The 21800-nt window shown below is 30.1% G+C and overlaps 2 protein-coding genes and 1 long non-coding RNA gene across 5 annotated transcripts; 2 read left to right on the forward strand and 1 right to left on the reverse strand.

The window, feature by feature from the left end:
* Nucleotides 1-368: 368 nt before the first annotated feature.
* On the forward strand, nucleotides 369-5109 carry LOC115721064 (cysteine synthase). 3 transcript variants are annotated; one of them, XM_030650303.2, is made up of 11 exons: nucleotides 369-448; nucleotides 1785-1850; nucleotides 1960-2069; nucleotides 3036-3093; nucleotides 3192-3455; nucleotides 3793-3930; nucleotides 4038-4089; nucleotides 4212-4291; nucleotides 4455-4514; nucleotides 4628-4708; nucleotides 4879-5109. In XM_030650303.2, exons 2-11 carry the CDS (start codon nucleotides 1806-1808, stop codon nucleotides 4969-4971), a joined length of 981 nt encoding a protein of 326 aa, XP_030506163.1. In that variant the 5' UTR covers nucleotides 369-448; nucleotides 1785-1805; the 3' UTR covers nucleotides 4972-5109. The 3 variants fall into 3 exon arrangements, with proteins under 3 accessions (XP_030506163.1, XP_030506164.1, XP_030506165.1); XM_030650304.2 differs by lacking the exon at nucleotides 369-448 and adding an exon at nucleotides 456-684; XM_030650305.2 differs by lacking the exons at nucleotides 369-448; nucleotides 1785-1850 and having other exon boundaries at nucleotides 1955-2069; nucleotides 3036-3088.
* Nucleotides 5110-5171: 62 nt separating this feature from the next.
* On the reverse strand, nucleotides 5172-7696 carry LOC133034814 (uncharacterized). Its single transcript, XR_009686159.1, has 2 exons — nucleotides 6909-7696; nucleotides 5172-5382 (listed from the first exon to the last, which is right to left on the reverse strand). It is a non-coding gene; the product is annotated as an uncharacterized LOC133034814 (long non-coding RNA).
* Nucleotides 7697-19815: 12119 nt separating this feature from the next.
* Nucleotides 19816-21581, forward strand: LOC133034170 (uncharacterized). The gene is made up of 2 exons (XM_061109204.1): nucleotides 19816-20343; nucleotides 21219-21581. Exons 1-2 carry the CDS (start codon nucleotides 19816-19818, stop codon nucleotides 21579-21581), a joined length of 891 nt encoding a protein of 296 aa, XP_060965187.1.
* The last annotated feature ends 219 nt before the right edge of the window (nucleotides 21582-21800 follow it).

The raw sequence follows: 21800 nt of genomic DNA on the forward strand, positions 1-21800 counted from the left end.
TTAGTATTTTTTTTAAATCAGATCAGATTCATCTAATATTTTAGGTCTAGTATGTATTGGATTAAATTGGATCCATCAAATCCAAGAAAAAAGAGTAAAATTTTAATATATAAATTTTAGGTATAACATTATAAAATCTAATTACTAATTCAAACTAAATGAAAATACTAATTAGTTTGAGTAGATGTTGGATGCATGGTATTGGATTTTTAGACATCCTATCCAACATCCGATTCAATCTAATGGGATATTCAAAAATAACATCCGATCCGATCCGATCACAATTAAAAATCCAATATTTAGGAGTTGATTGTAATTAAATCGGTAAGTTATCATTGAATTAAATCGATTTATACACACCATATATATATTCTAGTTTTCTTAATTTTAATATCCACTTGGAGTACCGTACATCTGTCCACCGTAGATAAGCCTCCTTCACTTAGAAGTAAGGCACTGTCTCGTGTAGTGTCGTCCCATTAATTTCATTTCGTCTCTTGGTTTCATCGAAATCCAGCCTCATGGATTACTTTAAAACCTCTACATGGTTTCTAGTTTTTCTATATAAAAAAAGTTAGAGTTGTCTCTCTTTTATTTCAATGCATGTCATGTTAGAGTCTTAATATTATTCTCTATATAACTCTAGTTTTCATTTGTGTAGAGAGAAATCTCATCTAAATTTAGGTTAGTAAATTTGATATTATGATATATATTTATATATTTATATTATATAAATATATGTGTGCGTGTGGACTCTTTTCATGGTTTTGATTGCTAAAATGATAATCTTTTGACAGTCATGGCCGGCCAGAGGGTGGGGCAGCCGGGGCCTTGGCCCCAGGCCCCACAATTTCGAAGGCCCCGAAAAAATTAAAATTAATATTATATATATAAAAAAAATAAAAATATAATATATGTATATATAAATTTTGGTTCAATAATTATATAAAATGGCTTATAGCACAGTTGGTAATGGAGGGGTTTTATGTTGAGGTTTGGGTGCTGAGTTCGATTCCTACCTCCCTCACATTTTATTTGTTTTAAAAACCCAAAGGTATGGTTAAAATTTGTAAAAGATATGTATGTTTATTTATTTATTTTTATTTATTTAATAAGAATATAATATTTTAAGATATATTCAATGCATTACCTAAAAATATATATATCATATAATGTTTAGAAATAAATTTATAGTAAATTGTTGGGGTTTTTTTTCTTAAAAAAATATTATTTAAAAAAAATATTATGTTATAAATATTTTTAGTAAGGAGCAAAGATTATGTTTAGTAAATAATTTTTTAAAAATTATTCTTGATGCAATCAAACAGATAAAATAATTTATTGTAATTCTAATAAATAAATCAAATATTTTTAAAAAATAACTAACAAGAATATTATAACTTAAATAAAAAATATATTTATTAATTATTATTTATTTTTTAAAATTTATAAAAACTTATTACATATATTAAAAAAAATTAACATAATTTTTGACATACTATTGATTTTTTTTTTTTTTTACAAAAGGCCTAAAATATATAACACTTCAATAAAGATGCTATTAATTATAATTAAATATTACGTTAAGTTACCTTATATGGTGAGAAAAATTATTTGTTATATGAAGATAAAAAGTTAAAGTATATTGTGTCAAAATTTCAATAATAATCTCAAAGTAAAAATAAATAAAATTATATAATATTTATTTTATTTTTTTGTAAAAAAAGCCCCGTTTCAAATTTCGCCCTAGGCCTCTCAACACCTTGAGACGGGCCTGTTGACAGTGATATATATCCCATAAAAAAATGGAAGATGAAGAGAAAGCTTTTATTGCTAAAGATGTCACTGAAGTAAGTGATAATGTATTGTAACCAAAATTTAAGATATTATATATATAATCTATTGTAGCTTAAACAGTATTTTTTTTATTGTTATATATATATATATATATATAAACAGTTGATTGGTAAAACACCATTGGTATATCTGAACCATGTTGTAGAAGGTTGTGTAGCTCGAATTGCAGCAAAGTTAGAGATGATGGAGCCTTGTGCTAGCGTCAAAGACAGGTATACTAATAAAATTCACTTCATAATACTAATAACTAAATTATTAATTAATGACTTTTGGTACCATATATCTTTTAATATACCCGTATTATGATAATCTGTTGTTGCTTTGCTAGCCTTAGAGGTGGGGTCACCCCCTTAATTAACTCTCCCACTATTATTTATATATAATATTACAAAATATTTCATCCACAGATTTATTATTCATTTATCATTATATATTATAGATGAAAACGTTTTATTCGAATGTCTAGCACTTTCTAAAACTTGATAGCCAAATAAGTTTCTATGAGTAGAGCTCATGCTCATCACTACTTTTCTGTTTAATTAGAAAAGTACCACATTTTGATCTCTAATGGCCACTTACTTTGGCACTGAATGCCAGCATAAAAATTATTTAAGAAAGATATTTTAAATGGCACCATAAACATCATTTTCCCTACCTATAACTGTATTGTTACAAAAGAGTATATACTGAACCACTCGAGGCTAGTGGCCATAAGAGCATCCTGTTGGAGGTCCTGAGTTCGAGTCCCAAGTTATATATGGTTGTAATATTTAAACACTTAAATAAAAAATAAAATAAAATAAAAGAGTATATACTTTAATTATAGTAAAAACTTTGTATATGTGATTACTATTTATATCGTTATTATTACATATTATTTTGTTAACAGATTAAAAATTTAAAATGAAAGGTGGATATATAAGTTAGACATCATTAAAAGAGAGAGAAGAAAATATGTAAAATTGCACCATAAACATCATTTTCCCTAAATATAACTCTATTGTTACAAAAGAGTTATACTTTAATTATAGTGAAAAATATGTGTCTGTTTCAGCAAAAGAGAAAACTATTTATATGTGCATATTATAATTACTATTTTTATCATTATTATATATTATTTTGTTAAGTACAGATTAAAAATGTAAAATGAAAGGTGGAGAATTTTCTCTTGATTGCAGGATTGGATATAGCATGATTAGAGATGCAGAAGAAAGGGGTCTCATCATTCCTGGTAAGGTTAGTAAAAATATTCATGATTAATTAATGTTCAATTATATTAAAGCATGTCATTAATTGATGTGAAGAATTATTAAGTAATGAATTTATGAATGCAGAGTGTTCTTATTGAGCGTACAAGTGGAAACACTGGGATTGGGCTAGCATTTATAGCAGCCATAAAGGGATATAAGCTAATAATAGCAATGCCAGCTTCAATGAGTCTTGAAAGGAAAACCATTCTACGTGCTTTTGGAGCTGAGCTTGTTCTCACTGACCCAACTAAGGGATTGGAAGGAGCCCTTGACAAGGCCAAAGAAATACTTGCAAAAACACCCAATGGTTACATGCTTCAACAATCTGAAAACCCTGCCAACCCAAGGGTACCTACTACAGTACTACTACTTAATTTGGGACACCATTTTCATCCTAGTGTAGATATCTATTTTTATTATTATTGATCCAAAAATTTAGAGTAATTTATAGTATTGAAAACAAAGTTCAAACATTCAGTTGCAGTTTGTTTTCGATATCATAAATTATTCAAAATTAAAAAAAAAATGAAATACTTACTATAACTGTAATTAAAAAAAAATTATAATTCTAAAAAACATAGATGTCAGTATAGATAAAATGGTGTCACTTCTATAGTATTGTCTTATATATATATAATATCAAATTCAAACAAATATTACATATGTACACCAAATTTATGATCAGATCCATTATGAGACTACTGGACCAGAAATTTGGAAAACCTCCGGTGGGAAAGTTGATGCTCTTGTTTGTGGGATAGGTACTGGCGGTACTATTACAGGTGCTGGAAAATTTCTTAAGCACAAAAACCCTCAAATTAAGGTTAAATCATTTTATTATTCTATTTTTTGAGAAATATTCTTAATTTATATATATTACCTTTGTGACACTAATTAATGTTCCTTGATTTGTTTTATTATATGGTTTAGCTCTATGGTGTTGAACCTGCTGAAAGTGCTGTCCTGTCTGGGGGTAAACCTGGTAAGAATATTGAGAATCATATGTAACTATGATTGATATTAATAATATGAAGTATGACAGTTTTTTTCTTAATCCTTATAAATATATAATAATTTGTTTGGTGGCTTTAACAAATCATAAAGGTCCACATAAGATCCAAGGAATTGGTGGTGAAGTTATTCCAGAAGTTTTGGACATCAATCAAGTTGATGAATTTGTTCAAGTATGCCTTCATAGAGTACATATAATTGTTATTATATTTCATTAGTATTATAACTGATTTACAAGTCACATAATATAATTATGTATAAGCTTTTGAGAAAAATGTGAAAAATAATTAGTACACATAAATCTTTGGATTGAATCATTCGTTTTTTTGATTGTAGATATCAAGTGATGAAGCTATAGAAATGGCCAGACTTATTGTACTAAAAGAAGGCTTATTGGTAAGTTTATTTGGCTCATTATTTAGATTTTTTTACATATACATATATGTATGTACGTATATTGAATTTTTTAATAAAATGCAAAATAGTTTAATATTGTTTAAATTAAGCAGGTTGGAATAACATCTGGTGCAGCCGCAGCTGCAGCAATTAAGATAGCAAAGAGGCCAGAAAATGCTGGCAAACTCATTGTGGTAACTAATCAGTGTTTATTATTATTTGTTTTTTAAAAAATAGTAATAGCATATGAAATTTATTTTTATTATCAATAAAATACTGCGTATTCTTTATTTTTACAAAATAAAAAATAATGTGAATCGAGAATTAAAACAAGATAATATTTTTGGTTTTTGAATATGAACAGGTTGTGTTCCCCAGCTCAGGAGAGCGTTATCTTTCTACCGTGCTTTTTGAGTCTTTGAAGAAAGAGGCAGAGAATATGGTCTTTGAGCCTTAAAGTTAAATGTTTAATTATCTGATATGTTAATTGAGAGAAAACAATAATTTCTTTTAGTTTTAAAACTTAATTGCTTTGATGTCTTAACTTAATATGCGAGATTGGGAATCAAAATTGAAGTTGTGTTTGAGGTTGTCATACTTTTTTTTAATTATTTGTTTGGATATCAAATCCAAAATAATTTTCAAAATATCTAGATGTCAAACACAACAATATTAATTAAGTACCATATAAAAATAAAGCAGACTGTGTTTATTACATGATAGTTGTTTGTAAATCAAATTCTGGCATCATCATCACCAAGCCAATCAGAATCGAGGCCCACCTGGTGGGCCTGGCGGGCCTGGAGGGCCACCAAACAATGGCCCACAGCAGCTCTCTAGGAGGCAGCAACAGCACAGGAAATAGGCACTGTAAAATAACAATATCAACATACTTCATAACAAATAGATAAAGGACATTAGACATTATACCCTTTTAATATTGTTTTCTTTTATTTTTACCTTTTTTTTAAAGTCTATTATTTTTACTTTTTTTTTCAAAAAAATATTGTACTAATTTTATCCCTGTCACTTCAAAATATTCTCCATGTGACTCACTTATATCAAGGTATTTTGGGTACAATACATATAAAAAGAGGCATGTTTCAAAAACAATAAAAATTAAAGGTAAATTTGGTTAAACAATATACATATATAAATGAGAAGTATGAGGCGGTGACATAGTATTCTAAAATCACTCCAAAACTATTTTTTCTCTTCTCTCCTTAATTATCTCAATTTTAATATTTTATTAAAACATAAATCTACAAATTGATATTTTACTATTATTTTAATCATCTTTTTTATATAAATAACATAATTCTACAAATTAATATTTTATTATTATTTTAATAATTTTATAAGTTATATGAGACTTGCTACTTAATTACACCAATAGTTGTATGATACCAAGGAGGATTGCCTTTTAGCATTTCTCATAACTAAAATATCATATTTATTTTTTATATTTTTTTTTAATTAAGATATTTAAAAAATAATAATCATTTTTTTTAATACTTATTGATTAATAATAACATAACAAATTAATAAATTTTCTCAAATATTTTAAATATTTAAAATTCGAGATAAAATTTAAAATTAAGATATAGATTTGAAAAATACAATAGTAACGACTACAAGTGAACTACGACAATGACAAGGGATGAGATACAGTGATGACAACGGGTGAGATACAGTGATAAAAATAAGTGAGATATAATGACAACAAGTGAAATACAATAATAACAATAGTTTTGAATGATAGAGATATAAAAATAATGTATTATGGAAAATAACGTAATTTTTTTCTACATCACCCTATTTATTTATTTTTATAAAAATAATTTTTTTTAACAAAGTAATTTAAAATACTATATATAATAAATTTTAAACTTTTTAATAAATAGTTAATAAAATTGTGCATTTAGTTTTTAATAAATAAAACTATTAATAATAATATGAAATAAGATAATATATTTATAATTTTACTATATATTAGAATTATATTTTAAGTAACTACTTATTATAATACTAAAAAATTAAATTAGCCGCGCGAAAAGCTACTATATTACCTAGTTAATTAATAAAATAGGCATTTTTCAACTTATCCCAAAATAGATATAGAAGAGGATAACTCTCAATTCTTCTCCCTTTTATTTTTAAATATATTATCAAAATTCACTCTCTATTTTACATTGAATTTTTAAGAGAGAGAGAGAGAGAGAGAGAGAGAGAGAGAGAGAGAGAGAGAGAGAGAGAGAGAGAGAGAGAGAGAGAGAGAGAGAGAGAGAGAGAGAGTTATTGAGAGTTACTGAGAGAGTTTGTGTTTTAACAATATAGTGGTTTAAGTCTAATCAATTAAAACAAGAAAGTAGATAATTTTGATTTTGAACTGACCAGGAAGAAACAAGCCTGCATAAACCATGACAGAGAGAACCCAAACAACCAAATGGGCCTGGAGGCCCACCATTGAATCCCGGAGGAGGCATCTCTCTAGGCTCTACTTCCAAGTTCCACCACGAATCACAATCACTATTCACTACTCTTTCTTCTTCTCAAACCAATTCACCATCACTAATTTATTTTGTTCAAACAATAGAATATAGCTAATAAAACTGCAATTTCACTATATATACATTATACATATATACATATAAATATTTTGTAACGAGTCGACTAAGTTACGAGCAAGAAGCTTTTGTTTTGTCACCTACCTTTCCATTTCGATAATCTAATATTCAAAATCCTACCTAACCTTCTTAATTCAAACTATCTACACGTTAGTATACAGTATCAACTACCCTTATTCTTATGAGTTTTCATTAATTGTTTAAACCTCTTGCTAAACCCACAAATTTAAAATTCCGATAAAGAAAAAATTGTTAAACTACCAAGTTACACTATCCAAGTTCAGAGACATTTATATTGCTCCATCTAAATATATTTTACTATTTAATTGAATTTTTTAAAATAAAAATAAATAATTAAGTATCTTGAATAAAATTAATTTAATTATTAATTTTAATTTAAGTTCTAAGAAAAATCTATTAATTTAAGTTGATCTTAAATTAATTAACAAATTAATTTTCAACTTATATATATTTTTTTACTTAATTAAATATTAAAAAAATATAAATTAGTTACTGAAAATCACTATCTAGAATGTTTTCTTCAAATGTATTTTTCTAAATTAATTTTAAAATAAACCAATGAAAAATTAATTTTATTTATTTTAAAAATTAATTATGTTACTAATTAAATTTTAATTAGGTTAAACTAGTATAATTAGCCTAATACAATCTATATATTATATATATATATATATACTAGCAAAAAACTACGTGCGAGGCACGTATATTAAATTTATGCTAGTTTTTTTCTATGTTATTTGAAAGTGACACAATTAAAAATTAAAGAAAAAATATTATTAATTATTAGGTGAGATTATTATTATGTGTATCTAAATATTATATTTTATAATGTTGTCAATTAAAAGTGAATACCGAATGGAATATATTAGTGTTTAAGAAAGCTTGATGATTTAAATATGTTCTTAAGTTAATCCAAAAATAAATTAAAAATTGATGTTCCAATACTTAAAGAAACATTACTTAAATGGGTGTAAGATAAAAGAAAATTAAAAACCAATCTCTAAATTATTGATAATTGAAGATAACATTTGTCTAAAAATTGTAGATAAGAAAACTAATGACAGTCATTGGTGGATTTCAATCTTCATTTGCTTCGATAGAGACAGTGTAATTTTTGTATTTTGCACTTTTCATTCTAGCCGGGTGCGCATATATCTGGATTGTCCATTTTTTCGTTGATAAATTGAATATGGTAGTGTCGAAAAAAAGTGAAAACCATGTTTAACAAAAAGTGATAGTATTCTATAACAAAATACTATTAAATTATTTTAAATAATATATTTTATTAAAATAAAACTCTATGCGATTAAAATTTCATATTTATCTTTACTCAAAAAGAAAAAAAAAATTGATAAAAAAAAGAAAAAAAAATGAAAAGTTTCTATTATGGCGGTGTTCCTGCAAATAGTTATTTATTTTCATTTAAGATGATTAGACATGGTGTGCATAATTAATTTAATTAAAAAAATTTACTTATGAAAGACAAGTAAAGTTATTTTATTTCTTTAAAACTACACCTCTGCAGTATAATCCATTAATTGGACACCAGTACACGAAAATATTTTTTCCTGTGAAAAAAAAAATAATTAGAAAATTAATTTTCTTTTTTCTTAAGATAAAACGAAATTAGGGTAAGAATTTTTTTTTGTTTTGATATTATTTTTATAATATTTTTTAAGATCATCAAAAAATTTTTTAAAAAATATCAGTTTATATTTTTGTAAAGGATAATTTTATAATTTTTTTGACTCATGTGGACCCAACGCGCATGGATAATTTAGTTTTTTTTTTTTTTTGTTATTTCATATTAGAGAGAGTGAAAAAAAGCTATATATTATTTCAAAGAAAAAGTTATATATTATATTTATTAACTAATCCTTTCGAAGATAGAAAAGAAAAAGGACTGTATATGAATATATTGCATAGTAAAACACATTAAGCTAATTAAACGTATTCATAAGATCAAATTTTTAACATAATCCAAATATAGAATATAACAACATGTTTTTTGATGTGAAGGTTAAACATAACAAATGACATAGTTTAGTTTCCGTATAACATCACAACGATGTGAGTTCATTAATTTTGATAGAAACAATGCAGATTTGAAAAGATTTAATAAGGAGACAAAAATCCCAAAATGTTAGAAAATAAAAAATTAATCTTAAAAATTGGGGTATGATTTACGAATAAAAAGAAGACCCAATTGGATCAGAACCTGAAATTTGGGGACAATTTTTTTTAAGGTTCAATTTATTTTATATATATATATATTTTTCTAATTTCTAGAGTTATAGTTGTGAGTATATATAGAGTTGAAATATGTTAAATATCAGTTCAAATATTAATAGGATTTGTTTTATTATTATTTTATTATATATAAATAATATTTTATTATTTTATTAAATAAAAATAAAAAGTCCCATGAATTTCTCATAAACCAAGAATTTCAGTTATATAGGCACACTTTATATAGAATAGATATATAAAGGAGAAGTATGAGTCGGTGATATGGCATTCTAAAATCACTTCAAATAGCTTTATCTCTTCTCTTCTTAATTCTCTTTTTTTTTTTTTATTAGGTTTATAAATATTTATTTATTTTCTTATATTTTTTTTATTATTTTATTATTAATAATTATATTAATTAATAATTTTTAAGATTTTTTTTTAAAAAATCGATCTAATCTTAAATTAATAACACGTATGATGATATTTTTATGTATATAAATTTTCAATTTTAAAAAACTAAAATATCTAACCTAAATTTTTTCTAATTTTCTTTTCTTTTATTTTATGCATATTAATCTACTATCTTTTATATAAATAAAATTACCATAAACAAAATTCTAAGCCTAAAAATATATTTCTATCTCTCTTAACTGCTCTCCCAGATTTTGTTTTTTTTTGTGCAAATTAATCTATTTGATTGTGTATACATATCTCTCTCCCAGCCGCTCTCTCATCTTTTACTATTTTTTTTTTATTTTTATGCAAATTGATCTATTTGATTGTATATACAAAATTGTGAATTACAATCTTAGTTATTTCTTTTGTTTTCGTAAATTTATGATTATTTCTCTTTTACTTTCGAGTGTGTTTATTTTCACTTATAATTCCTTTTTTAAATACAAAATTGTGAATTACAATCTTAGTTATTTCTTTTGTTTTCGTAAATTTATGATTATTTCTCTTTTACTTTCGAGTGTGTTTATTTTCTCTTCTAATTCATTTTTTATTGGTTAATATTTGGATTATCTTTTGTTTTTATTTTTATTTATTTTGTAGATGGGGATTGCGTGACCTTTTGGATACTTGAAAGCTTTTGTATGTGGCGAGAATTAAGTGGATTGAGACAGATAGTTGGAAAGCCAACATGAAGGTTCATGTTCAGTGTCAATTAAGGAAAAAAATATATAGAAGTATTTGAGGTATTTTTCATATAATATGTGTATTTTATTTTTTTTTGCCAGTTTATTAACTTGGAAATTGACATTTGTTTTGGATGTTAAATGAAGTAGATTTCATACTGTCTTTTTTTATTTAATATTAAAAATAATAAATTAATAATTCAAACAATACTTATTTTTTTTTTATTTGAAGCATGTTTATGTTTTTTTTTTTTGTCAACAAAATATAAATTCAAATATTAAATTCAGTGATTTTTGAATAATTTATAATAATTACATGCACATATAAATTTTCATAATTTTTATTGTTGCATATTTATTTATTTATTTATTTTTATTTTTTAAGTTTTTTTAATCATTTTTTAATATTAATTATCTTTCAAATTACTTTGATAATAACTTACTTGAGGAATTTTTAATATAAAAATTTTTAATTTAAAGATTTAAATCAATTTCAAAATTAGATTAAAAAATAAAAAAATATATATTAACATATAGAAAATAAAAAATTATTCGAGTTCAGAGAAAAAGATGGGAAAAAAGATGAAAATATCTCACAAAAAGATGATATTTAAAATAGAGAAAACTGTGCAAGAAAATAAAGCTACAACTTCAAGCCTGAATTCAACTATCTTCTGATTAGATTTTGGAAAAAGTCAAAATATAAAAGTTCTATATCTCTCTTTTATCTTTTCGGAACATCTTGAATCGTCCGATTCCGAGTAATATCGAGAGAGTTATGAGCAAAATACTATCAGTCGATGCAGCAGAAAAAATATCTCGTCTGAGGTTTCCCAAAAATTTAAATCCGAATGGGAATTTAAGCAGGTGCATTTTTTCCATCTTTTTTTTTTTTTTTGATATTTTTCTAATCTTCTTCTATTTTAAATCTGCAAAAATAAAAGATAACAAGCATAAAAATGCTCCAAACATGATTAAAACTCAATTAAAAATATACTAAACTTAATATAAAATTAATACTAAAAATAACCTAACACAAATTTAAATATCTATAGATAAATGGATAAGTTGAAAAATACCTCTTTTTTTTTATCCAGTAATCAAAAATACCCTCATATTGTTTTTCTATTAAAATATACCCACTTTTTTGAGTGGATTGCCTATTATATCTTCACTCTCTACTTAAGTCTAGCATATAATTTACATAACTTAGGGGGTCTTATGGGAACATCATCCATAAAAGTGGGTGTATCTAAAAAAAATATGAAAATGAAGGTAAAATTAAAACAAGTAAAATAAAGTGGGTATACAATGTAATTTTCTCATAAATAAATGAGCTACCTATTTGCATCTAAGCCCAAAAGCAAATATATAGGCTCACACGGGTCAAATTGATTTGGATAAGCCCTATCATGTTTCTAGGTTTATCACAGATGAAAGAAATTACAAAATTTACCTGTTACAAACTATTTATATAATCTATTGACCATTGGATTATGATTAAAATCAGATCATTAGATCTATCAACAAGTTAATCATAGCAATTTAGATTAAATAAATAATAGGTTTGTTAAAAAAAAAAGTTTTGAATAAACAATTTAAATAAACAAATAATATCCATGTAACAATATGTGAAATAAGATATTTATTACTTATATAATTAAATTATCATTTATCTAACCAACTAAATTTTAAAAACTTAGGGTTGTTAAAACAACTTAAAATATTTCTTCAAAATTTAAAATTCAAACTAATTTTAAAATATCTACGTTTATTTGAATTATTTTATCAAATTAAATTAAATATCTAATAAGATAAATGATTTGAAATAACCAAATAGGATATTTTCAATATCATTTTCTAATCTTATAATTTAATACAATTAAAATAACAAAATAAACCAATTTTAAAATAGATTTGGTTAAGCAATCATTACTTTAAAAATAAAATAATAATTAAATGATAATTATTAAAATTATATGTCAAAATATATTAAATTAAGCTTTTTTTAAATTTCTACAAAAAATATCTAGGTTATTTAAATATTTTAAACATCATTTATAAATTTCTGATAAGTAAAATAATATAATATTACAATAAATATCATTTTTCTAACTTATAATTCATAAATAATAAAATATTTCACAAAATAACTAATTTATAAATTTGAAAATATTATGGTTAAGATATTGTTATACTCGAAATTCAGCTGTACTTCAGAGAGTGACACGTGTCGAACAAATGGAATATGAACCACCAGGTATAATAACGATTGTGTTATTAAATGCAAAATAGAATAACTCATTATATATAGAATTAATAGAGTATATTCATAACTCGCTGACTACATAATCTTAGGTGAGACAAGGATACACGAATTATCAATTCATGTATTAACGAGGAACCATCTCGCCTCGGAAGGCAGAATCCGAAAGGAATTACAGACAATGCACAGCAAGACATCTACCTCGCTGCATGTAAGGAAGTATTGACGAGGCGAATCAGTCGTTGAATCACTTAGCATATAATTCACATTATAATAACTAAGTGTAATAGCTTGAGAGCATGTAGGACATGATTGTTCAGTCTGCAATGCCTTATGGTCAAAGAGCAGTTTTTAAGTTTGCTCAGTACACTGGTGCTCATGCCATTTCTGGAAGGCATATAAATAAATCAAGTCATTCATCTATGTATAAGGCGAGATGCATCTAGCGAGATGCTCCTATCCAACGTTAGTGTCCACTATCTTAAAGATAAGAATAACAAATGGTTACGCGGATTTTTAGCTCTACATGTGTTAAAATGGAACATGGTCAAAGCCCACGTTTCGTGAAAACAGTTATGTGTTTCAAATTTAAATGTAAATAACTGCCAACCTATATTCCAATAAATAGGGGCAGAGTATACACAAAAAGGGACGAAAAACCTTTGAGAGAAAAAAATCATTGATTATAATACTGCATTTTGTATCCAGAAGTATCTTGAATAAGATAGACTCGTGGACTATGCAGAGTTAACTGCAAAACCACGTAAAAAACTTGGTGTCATTATTACTATTATTATTCATCTCAAATTTCTTATAGTTTTTGAATTTAATTTATTACAAAAAAGGCTTATTAATTAGTTAACAAAAATCTGCGTTAACAATTTGGTGCTTTCATTAAGAGCCTACGTGATAATAGCTCAGAAAAATCCCTCCAAACCAACCAGAAGTTTGTCCATGGCTAATGATAATAAAAACGATAATAGTCGTCCTGAGAAAGAACCAATGGGTTAATAGAGGCCACCTACCTCAGGAACAACACGTTCAAGAAGAAGCCAAGGTGGTCATGATCAAAACCCAAAAACTAGGAATGAGAAAACCAATACTAATACTGGTGGTTATGTACCTAGGAGTGAGGATGCCTATGATCCCACTAGGTATGTACCATTAGTTGAATTGAAAAATTAACAACTTCGGCAACGTCTGGCCGAGTCTAACCAACAAAATGCTGAGTTGGAAAGAGAGGCAGCCGCAGCCAGGGCGACTCAAAGAAACAATGCACAAAACTAACATGATCCTGGAGTGAGGAGGCCCCGAGGTAGACCTCGAGGTTCGAGAACCAGGAGGCAGGAGACAAATCAAGAAAATCCCCAGAACACCCAGGAGGAGCAACCTGGGGAAACTAGGGATGTTCCAGAAGACGAACAATAAGACAATAAAGCACCTCATCGAGGGGTACCTCGAAGACCCCATGGATTTACGAATCAGGGGAATGAAAACAATGACATGCCAGAATCTTCTTGTAGAAACGAGAACATAAGGTAACCCAGAACAAGGAAACAGGAGATCCCTCGTAAAAACGAGAGAAATCTTAGGACACAACATAGGACAAGTGGGTTACCACTGAGGCACCCCTAGCGTCTTTCTCAAACTGATAAGGAGGAGGCATACATATACCCCAGCGGGGGGCGTGCATCTAGCCTTTCTCGAAGGAGAAGGCATGTGCAGGACAAGGTAAGTTCTAGCTTGAGACAGTCAAGATCCCGAGAACACAGTCAGTCAGAAAGGCATACTCGAGAAGGAGATAGACCTCATTGTAATAATGATCGAGAGAGTAGGAGTAATACGAGGAGCTGTCAATCTGAGAGGTACTCGGATACAAGATCTGTGAGCAACCATGAACGAACACAGGCAGATCTTCGTGAACATCTGAATCAAAGACAACCTGATTTACGCGAGCGCTTAAATCAAAATGCACCTGATTTATGCCAACAACTCGATGCTAATCGAAAGCAAGAGGATCCAATCCAATTACGAATCATTGAATTAGAAGATAAATTCAAGAGATACTAAGATGGGGAATATGGGAAACTGCATGGTTATGACTTGGACGAAGAATCTGAGCCTTTCCATTAAGACATTATGAATTCTAAATTTCCCCAGGGATTTAAGAACCCTCACGTCTTGCCGTACGATGGGACTTTGGACCCATTCGCTCACCTCAAGAACTTCAATACCATAATGCGAGCCAACAATGTCTCGAATAACTTACGTTCTATTTTATTCCCCACATCGCTGACTGGGACAGCAATAGCTGGTTAAATAAGTTTACCCACCATTCAATTACTTCTTGGGAACAGCTGTCTAAGGATTTTAAGAAACAATTTCAGACAGCAAGAGATAGACGACCTGAAGCATCCTCCCTTACTAATGTAAGGCAGCAACCAGGTGAGTGTTGGGTTTTATGCCCTAAATAAAACTCATTTCAATATAATCAGATTTACTTATTAATATAGATCAGAAATAACATTTAATGTTGCATGGTTCACATGATTTATTTCATAATTATATGTGCATAATGTATAAATTCATCTGAAACCCTTTTCACATACTTGATCCTGTTTATTGTGCCGTCAACACATTGGAAAGTAAACATGACTATTGTAATGACCGCTCTAGTAATATGGATTAGTAAAGGCAATTAGCACTAATTTTTATTATTTTATTATTATTTGTGAATTAATTTTAAATGTGGACCCCAATATTTAGAAATAGATATTAGAGTTATAATTTCTCAATTCCGGAGATTTTATTAAACTCTGGGGGTATTATTTAGCTTATATGTGAAATATGTTATTTTTGTAATTTTTGTCTGGCGACAACGGAAAATGCGATGGATGGCTAGATTAATTACATGGGTAAGTTTAGAACCTTATTTCTTAGTGGGGAATATTTTAGAGAAAATAAATTATCGGGTTTGAGTGGGGTTATGGGATTTGACCATTTTACCCCTAGGTTGGTGAAGCACTTAAGTTTTAAGTTGGAGGGCATTTTAGTCATTTCCTTTATTGAAGGATAGGTGGCTGCCCTAAAAAAGTGACACCTAGCAATTTATTTCAACAAGAGTTAAGCTTAGTCAAACTCATTTATCTCATTTGAAGAAAAATAAAGAAATTAGACATTTCATGAACTCTCTCTCTCTCTCTCTCTCTCTCTCTCTCTCTCTCTCTCTCTCTCTCTCTCTCTCTCTCTCTCTCTCTCTCTCTCTCTCTCTCTCTCTCTCTCTCTTTCTTTCGGCTGGGACAATCAAGGGGCAAGAACCAATTTTATTTGCCATTTTTCTGAGTTTTCAGCAAGGATTCAAGGGGGGAAATCAATCTAAGGTAAGCCCTAATGGTCTCTTCTCTAATTTTCAAGTTTTGAATTAGTTGAAGTAATGAAATTGTAAATCATGGGCTGTTAGGGTTAGAGTTGTTTGAATTTCAGATTCTAGGGTTAGTTTGAGTTAATCTAAGTCCCTAGCAACTGGTTTTGATGCTTGGTGTTAGTTTTATGCAACTTTGAACATAGAGTTCAAAGCTTTGGTCTTTAATGGCAAGTTGAGTATTGTTGGTTTGTTCTGTGAATTGTTGGTTGGAAATGGTTGTTTATGCATTGTATAGGTGTACTGGAGAGTTTGATAAAGTTTGGTTGAGATTTGAGGTCATGGGGGAAATTTTTAGGTTCCCAGCACAGAACCGGAATTCCGGTTCTGGGGGACCTGTACCAACCGGTCGACCGGATGGTGACCCAGAACCGGATTTCCGGTTGGGAACCGGTCTTCCTGTTGGGGGAATTTCCAGAACCCTAGTTTTGGCCAATTTTGAGATATTTAGGGTATTGCCATGAGGTTTATCGATAGGGAAACTTTTGGTTTCAAGTTTAAGTCCCGGAAAGTGATTTAGCGAGTCACTCATCTGTGTTACTATTATTGTGATTAGGGCATCCATCTAGCACGTGAATTCCGTTCAGGTCGGCCAGCACACTTGAATTCGGAAAACAGGTAAGAACTGTGTATAATGTGTGATGTGATTATCTGGGTGTATGTATATGTATGATATATATGCATGCTGTTGTGTCATTGTATATGTTCGGGTGATATCATAGCGACACAACCATTGTGTCGGTTCAGCAGTACAGGCATCGTACTGGTTAAGAGTGATATTCTCCCCCAAAAGTATGAATTGGTACTATCATAGCGACATAACCATCGTGTCGGTTCAGCAGTACAGGCATCGTACTGGTTAAGAGTGATATCATGGCCAATTATACTTTCGGGTGTTGTTGACGCTATCATAGCGGCACAAACATAGTGCCGGTCCTACAGCTCGAATATAAAGCTGGTAGGAGTGATATCATGGTCAATAGCACAAGTAGTTTGAACGTTCATACTCATCTGATAAGCTCTGTAAATAGGTGTATGGGCGCCTATTTACAGGTCGGAAATTATATGATATGTTATATGCATTTCTTACTGAGTCTATCGACTCACGGTTCTACTTTCATGTGTAGGTAAAGGAAAGGCGAAGGCTGAACAGGGGTGAACTTGAGCTCAGATGGGATTGTATTTTGATAGTCGCTGTGCGACCTGTACTAAATGTGTATTTTGAAATGTTATTTTTACCAAGTTTTAAAACGGGATCCCGACACTTGTAAATATTTTATTATATTACTAAGTTTAATATTTAATGCAAAAGTTTAAATTTGACACGTTTTTCGAGAAACTTCTTTGATTAGCAAAGATTGCACAATAATTGAAAAAGCACTGTAGCGTGCCTTAGCATTAGGGCGTTACAACTATGTGAATAAAGTTTCCTAGATTTATCAGACATAGGGTTTTACTGATATGATAATCTACAACAGAGTTTACTTGCATTTGGAGAAGTGCTATGTTCTTTCCAGAGCATTGGTTAAAGTAAAGCTCAGGTTGGATGCATGGAGTATGCATCGGAAGGGACCGATATTGAACTTTGACTTAGATTTATTAAACTTACCGTAATATCTATTCAAGTCAATATCGCCTAGTTGATCCTAGATCAAATGATCTTAATCCTGATATGATTAGGCTCAATCTCGAGAGGCTATTGGTGTTCTTTGATTTGTTAGTTAAGCCTACTTTTAGGTCAGGGTGATACGTACATTTTGGGAACACGGTAGTGCAATTGAGTGGGAGCGCTATCATAAACATGGAATCTATAGCTTCTATCTAGCGAATAGTAAGCAAAGGATGATCTCTTTCGAGCTTGACCAAACGAACATAAATGGTGGAGTAGTCATTTCACATAAGCTGAAATATCATTTATACGGGGTCAAGTGTTTTAAGGAATAAATACATTGTAGGGTGTAACGGTAATTTAATCCCTTTACAGTGTAGATCATTCATATAGAGGATCAGTGATCACATTAGGATTATAACAATGGATAACTAATGATGTGTCTATATGGTGGAACATATAGAGCATTCTATATACTGAGAGTGCAATTCTAAGTTCTATGCGTGGATTCAACGAAGAATTAATAAGTTAGTGAATTTTAGTGCTAAATTCTTGATCTACTTATTGGAAGCTCGGTTATATAGACCCATGGTCCCCGCACTAGTTGAGATAATATTTCTTGTAAGACTCATGTAATTGGTTTTAATTAATCAATTATAATTCTCAATTTAGACTATGTCTATTTGTGAAATTTTCACTAAGTAAGGGCGAAATTGTAAAGAAAGAGTTTTTAGGGGCATATTTGTTAATTATGATACTTTGTATGGTTCAATTAATAAATAGGATAAATGACAATATTATTTAATAATTATTTATAGTTATTAAATAGTTAGAATTGGCATTTAAATGGTTGAATTAGAAAATTGGCGTTTTTGAGAAAATCAGATGCAGAAAAGGTAAAACTGCAAAATTGCAAAAAGTGAGGCCCAAATCCACTAGTATAGGGCCAGCCACTTTTGTAGGAAATTTAAACTGATATTTTCATTATTTTAATGCCAAATAATTCAAATCTAACCCTACTGGAATGCTATAAATAGATAGTGAAGGCTTTAGGAAAATTACACTTTTCTTCTGACACTTCTGAATCAGAAAACCTGAGCCTTTCTCTCTCTACCTTGGCCGCCACCCTCTCTCTCTCTCTTCTTCCTTGATAATTTCAAAATTCTTAGTGTATGAGTAGTGCCCACACACAACAAGTGATACCTCAATCATAGTGAGGAAGATCGTGAAGAAAGACATTCACCAAAAGGAGTTTCAGCATCAAAGATTCAGAGAAAGAGATCCAGGTTCAGATATTGATAATGCTCTGCTACAGAAAGGAATCAAGGGCTAGATATCTGAACGGAAGGAGTCATATTATTCCGCTGCACCCAATGTAAGGTTTCCTAAACTTTATATGTGTTTATTTCATCGTTTTAGAAAGTTCATATTTAGGGTGTTAATAAACATACTTGTGAGTAGATCTAAGATCCTGGTAAAATAATTTCCAACAGTGAGTTGCTTAAGGCTTACCTAAGTCGTTTCAGTACTGCTGCTGCTAAAGCTAGAAACTTGAACGACAGTATTCAACTTACGACTGACCTCTCAACAGCTGGAGGCGAGCTGTGGGATGATTTACAAGGTGCCCCGGTGAGAAACATCAGTGAGTTCAATGAAATAGCTCAAGTGTTTGTACGGAAAGAGGAAGACATGAATGAGATGAAATTGTTAAAGACTGGCTTGGGAAGTAAACCCAGCACTATCTCAGCAAGCACTGTCTCGACAAAGGCTGACAATCGAGGTGGCTCTAACACCAAGAGAAAAGATGACTCTAGGGAATCAGCCAAAGATAAGAAGAAATAGAAAAAGCACGATAAGTATGTGCCAATACACACTATTTATACCGAGCTTAATGAAACTCGAGAAAATATCTTTCTCGCCAATGAGCACAGGGTTGCATTTTGCAAGCCTGAGCTTATGAGACATGTGAGATACAAAAGGGATCCAATGAAATTCTACCAATTTCATAAGGACATAGGGCGTACAACCGAAGAATGTCGTCAGTTGAAAGACAAGATAGAGAGCCTTATCTCACGCGGTTATTTCCAACAGTATGTAAGACAACAAGGTAATGGACAAAACCAACCGAATCCTCCCAATAACCCAAGAAACCAAAGATTACAACCTCCTCCTGTAGAAGGAGAGGACATTTTGGTCATCTCAGGAGGGTCGCATCTCGCTGGAGAAAGCAGTAATGCCCAAAAGAGATATGTCAGTGAAATAAAAAACGAGCGATCAGTTTTTGCTCTGGAATCTTCTAAGAAAGTCAAGACTGAAGAACCTCCAATTGTATTTTTGGAGGAAGACACAAAGAACGTGAGGTATCCACACGTCGATCCTCTCGTCATTACAATTCAGCTCACCAACAAAAGAGTAAAAAGAGTATTGGTGGACAACAGAAGCTCTATAAATATCCTTTACAAGGATACATTGAGGAAAATGGGATTGCAAAATGCAAAATTAAAATCTTGTATGGTAAATTTGTGTAGATTTATTGGAGATAGTGTCACGAGTCAAGGCAACATTGAACTCCCATTAACAGTAGGCGAGCCACCATTATCCACAACATTGATGCAAGGTTTTCTAACAGTTGACCTACCGTCAGTTTATAACATACTGATGGGTCGCCCTACACTGATTAGACTAGGGGCAGTTAGTTCAATCTAACACCAGCAGGTGTGGATGTAGTGTGAGGTGACCAACTATTGGCTCGCAAATGCTATCGTGTAAAATTGCAGAATAGAAGGGCCAACCATTAGTCAATGGTAGTCATAACGGAGGAAGACGAGGAGCAAGAAGAAGATCTAGACCCTTGAATTCAAGACAAAAGGAACCAATTTAAACCAATCGAGGAACTAGAAGAAGTTGTTTTAGATCTAAAAAATCCCACTAAACGTGTGTTTCTTGGGAAAAATTTGGATGAAAAACTAAAATAGCAACTAACAAATTTTCTGAAGGTGAACTAGGATCAATTTTCCTGGAGCCATTCAGATATGATAGGGATGGACCCTAAAGTGATTTGTCACCATTTGAATATCAACTCTAATTACCCAGCTAAGAGCTAAAAAAGGCAACCATTGGATTCTGAAAGACAAGGGGCACTTAAGGAAGAAATGGACAAGTTATTAACCAACGACTTTATACACGAGGCATTCTATCCCTCGTGAATATTGAACCCTGTCCTTGTCCTGAAGCCAAATGGTACTTGGAGAACTTGTATCGACTTCTCAGATCTAAATAAAGCATGTCCAAAGGATTGTTTTCCACTAACAAGGATCGACCAGTTGGTGGATGCGACTGGTGGACACGAGCTCATGACATTTATGGACGTATATTTTGTATATAACCAGATCAAGATGCATGTCCCAGATCAGGAGCATACAAGTTTCGTAACCAACATGGGACTTTATTGGTACAAAGTCATGCCATTTGGTTTGAAGAATGCTGGGGTAACATATCAGTCACTAGTAAATGGAATGTTCGAAAAACAAATAGGGAAGAACATGGAAGTCTACGTCAACGATATGTTGGTAAAGTTGATAAAGTGTGAAGATCACACAAAGGACCTAGCGGAGTGTTTTGAAATACTCAAAAAGTACAACATGAAACTTAACCTAAAGAAGTGTTCCTTTGGAGTCTCTTTGGGGAAGTTTTTAGGATTCATAGTTAACGCGAGGGGAATTGAAGCGAATCTTGAAAAATTAAGGCTTTGATAGAGATGCCATTTCCTACAAAGCAGAAGGAAGTCCAAGCCTTAACAGGGAGAATGGCAGCACTAAACAGATTCATCTCGAAATCAACTAACAAATTCCTACCATTATTCAATGTGTTAAGAGGCAACAAAAAGTTTGAATGGACAGACGAGTGTGAGGAAGCCTTTAGAGGCATAAAGAAACATTTATCAACACCTCCAGTTTTGGCCAAACCAATAA

This window comes from Cannabis sativa, chromosome 2, assembly GCF_029168945.1.
Source record: "Cannabis sativa cultivar Pink pepper isolate KNU-18-1 chromosome 2, ASM2916894v1, whole genome shotgun sequence".
NCBI lineage: Eukaryota > Viridiplantae > Streptophyta > Magnoliopsida > Rosales > Cannabaceae > Cannabis > Cannabis sativa.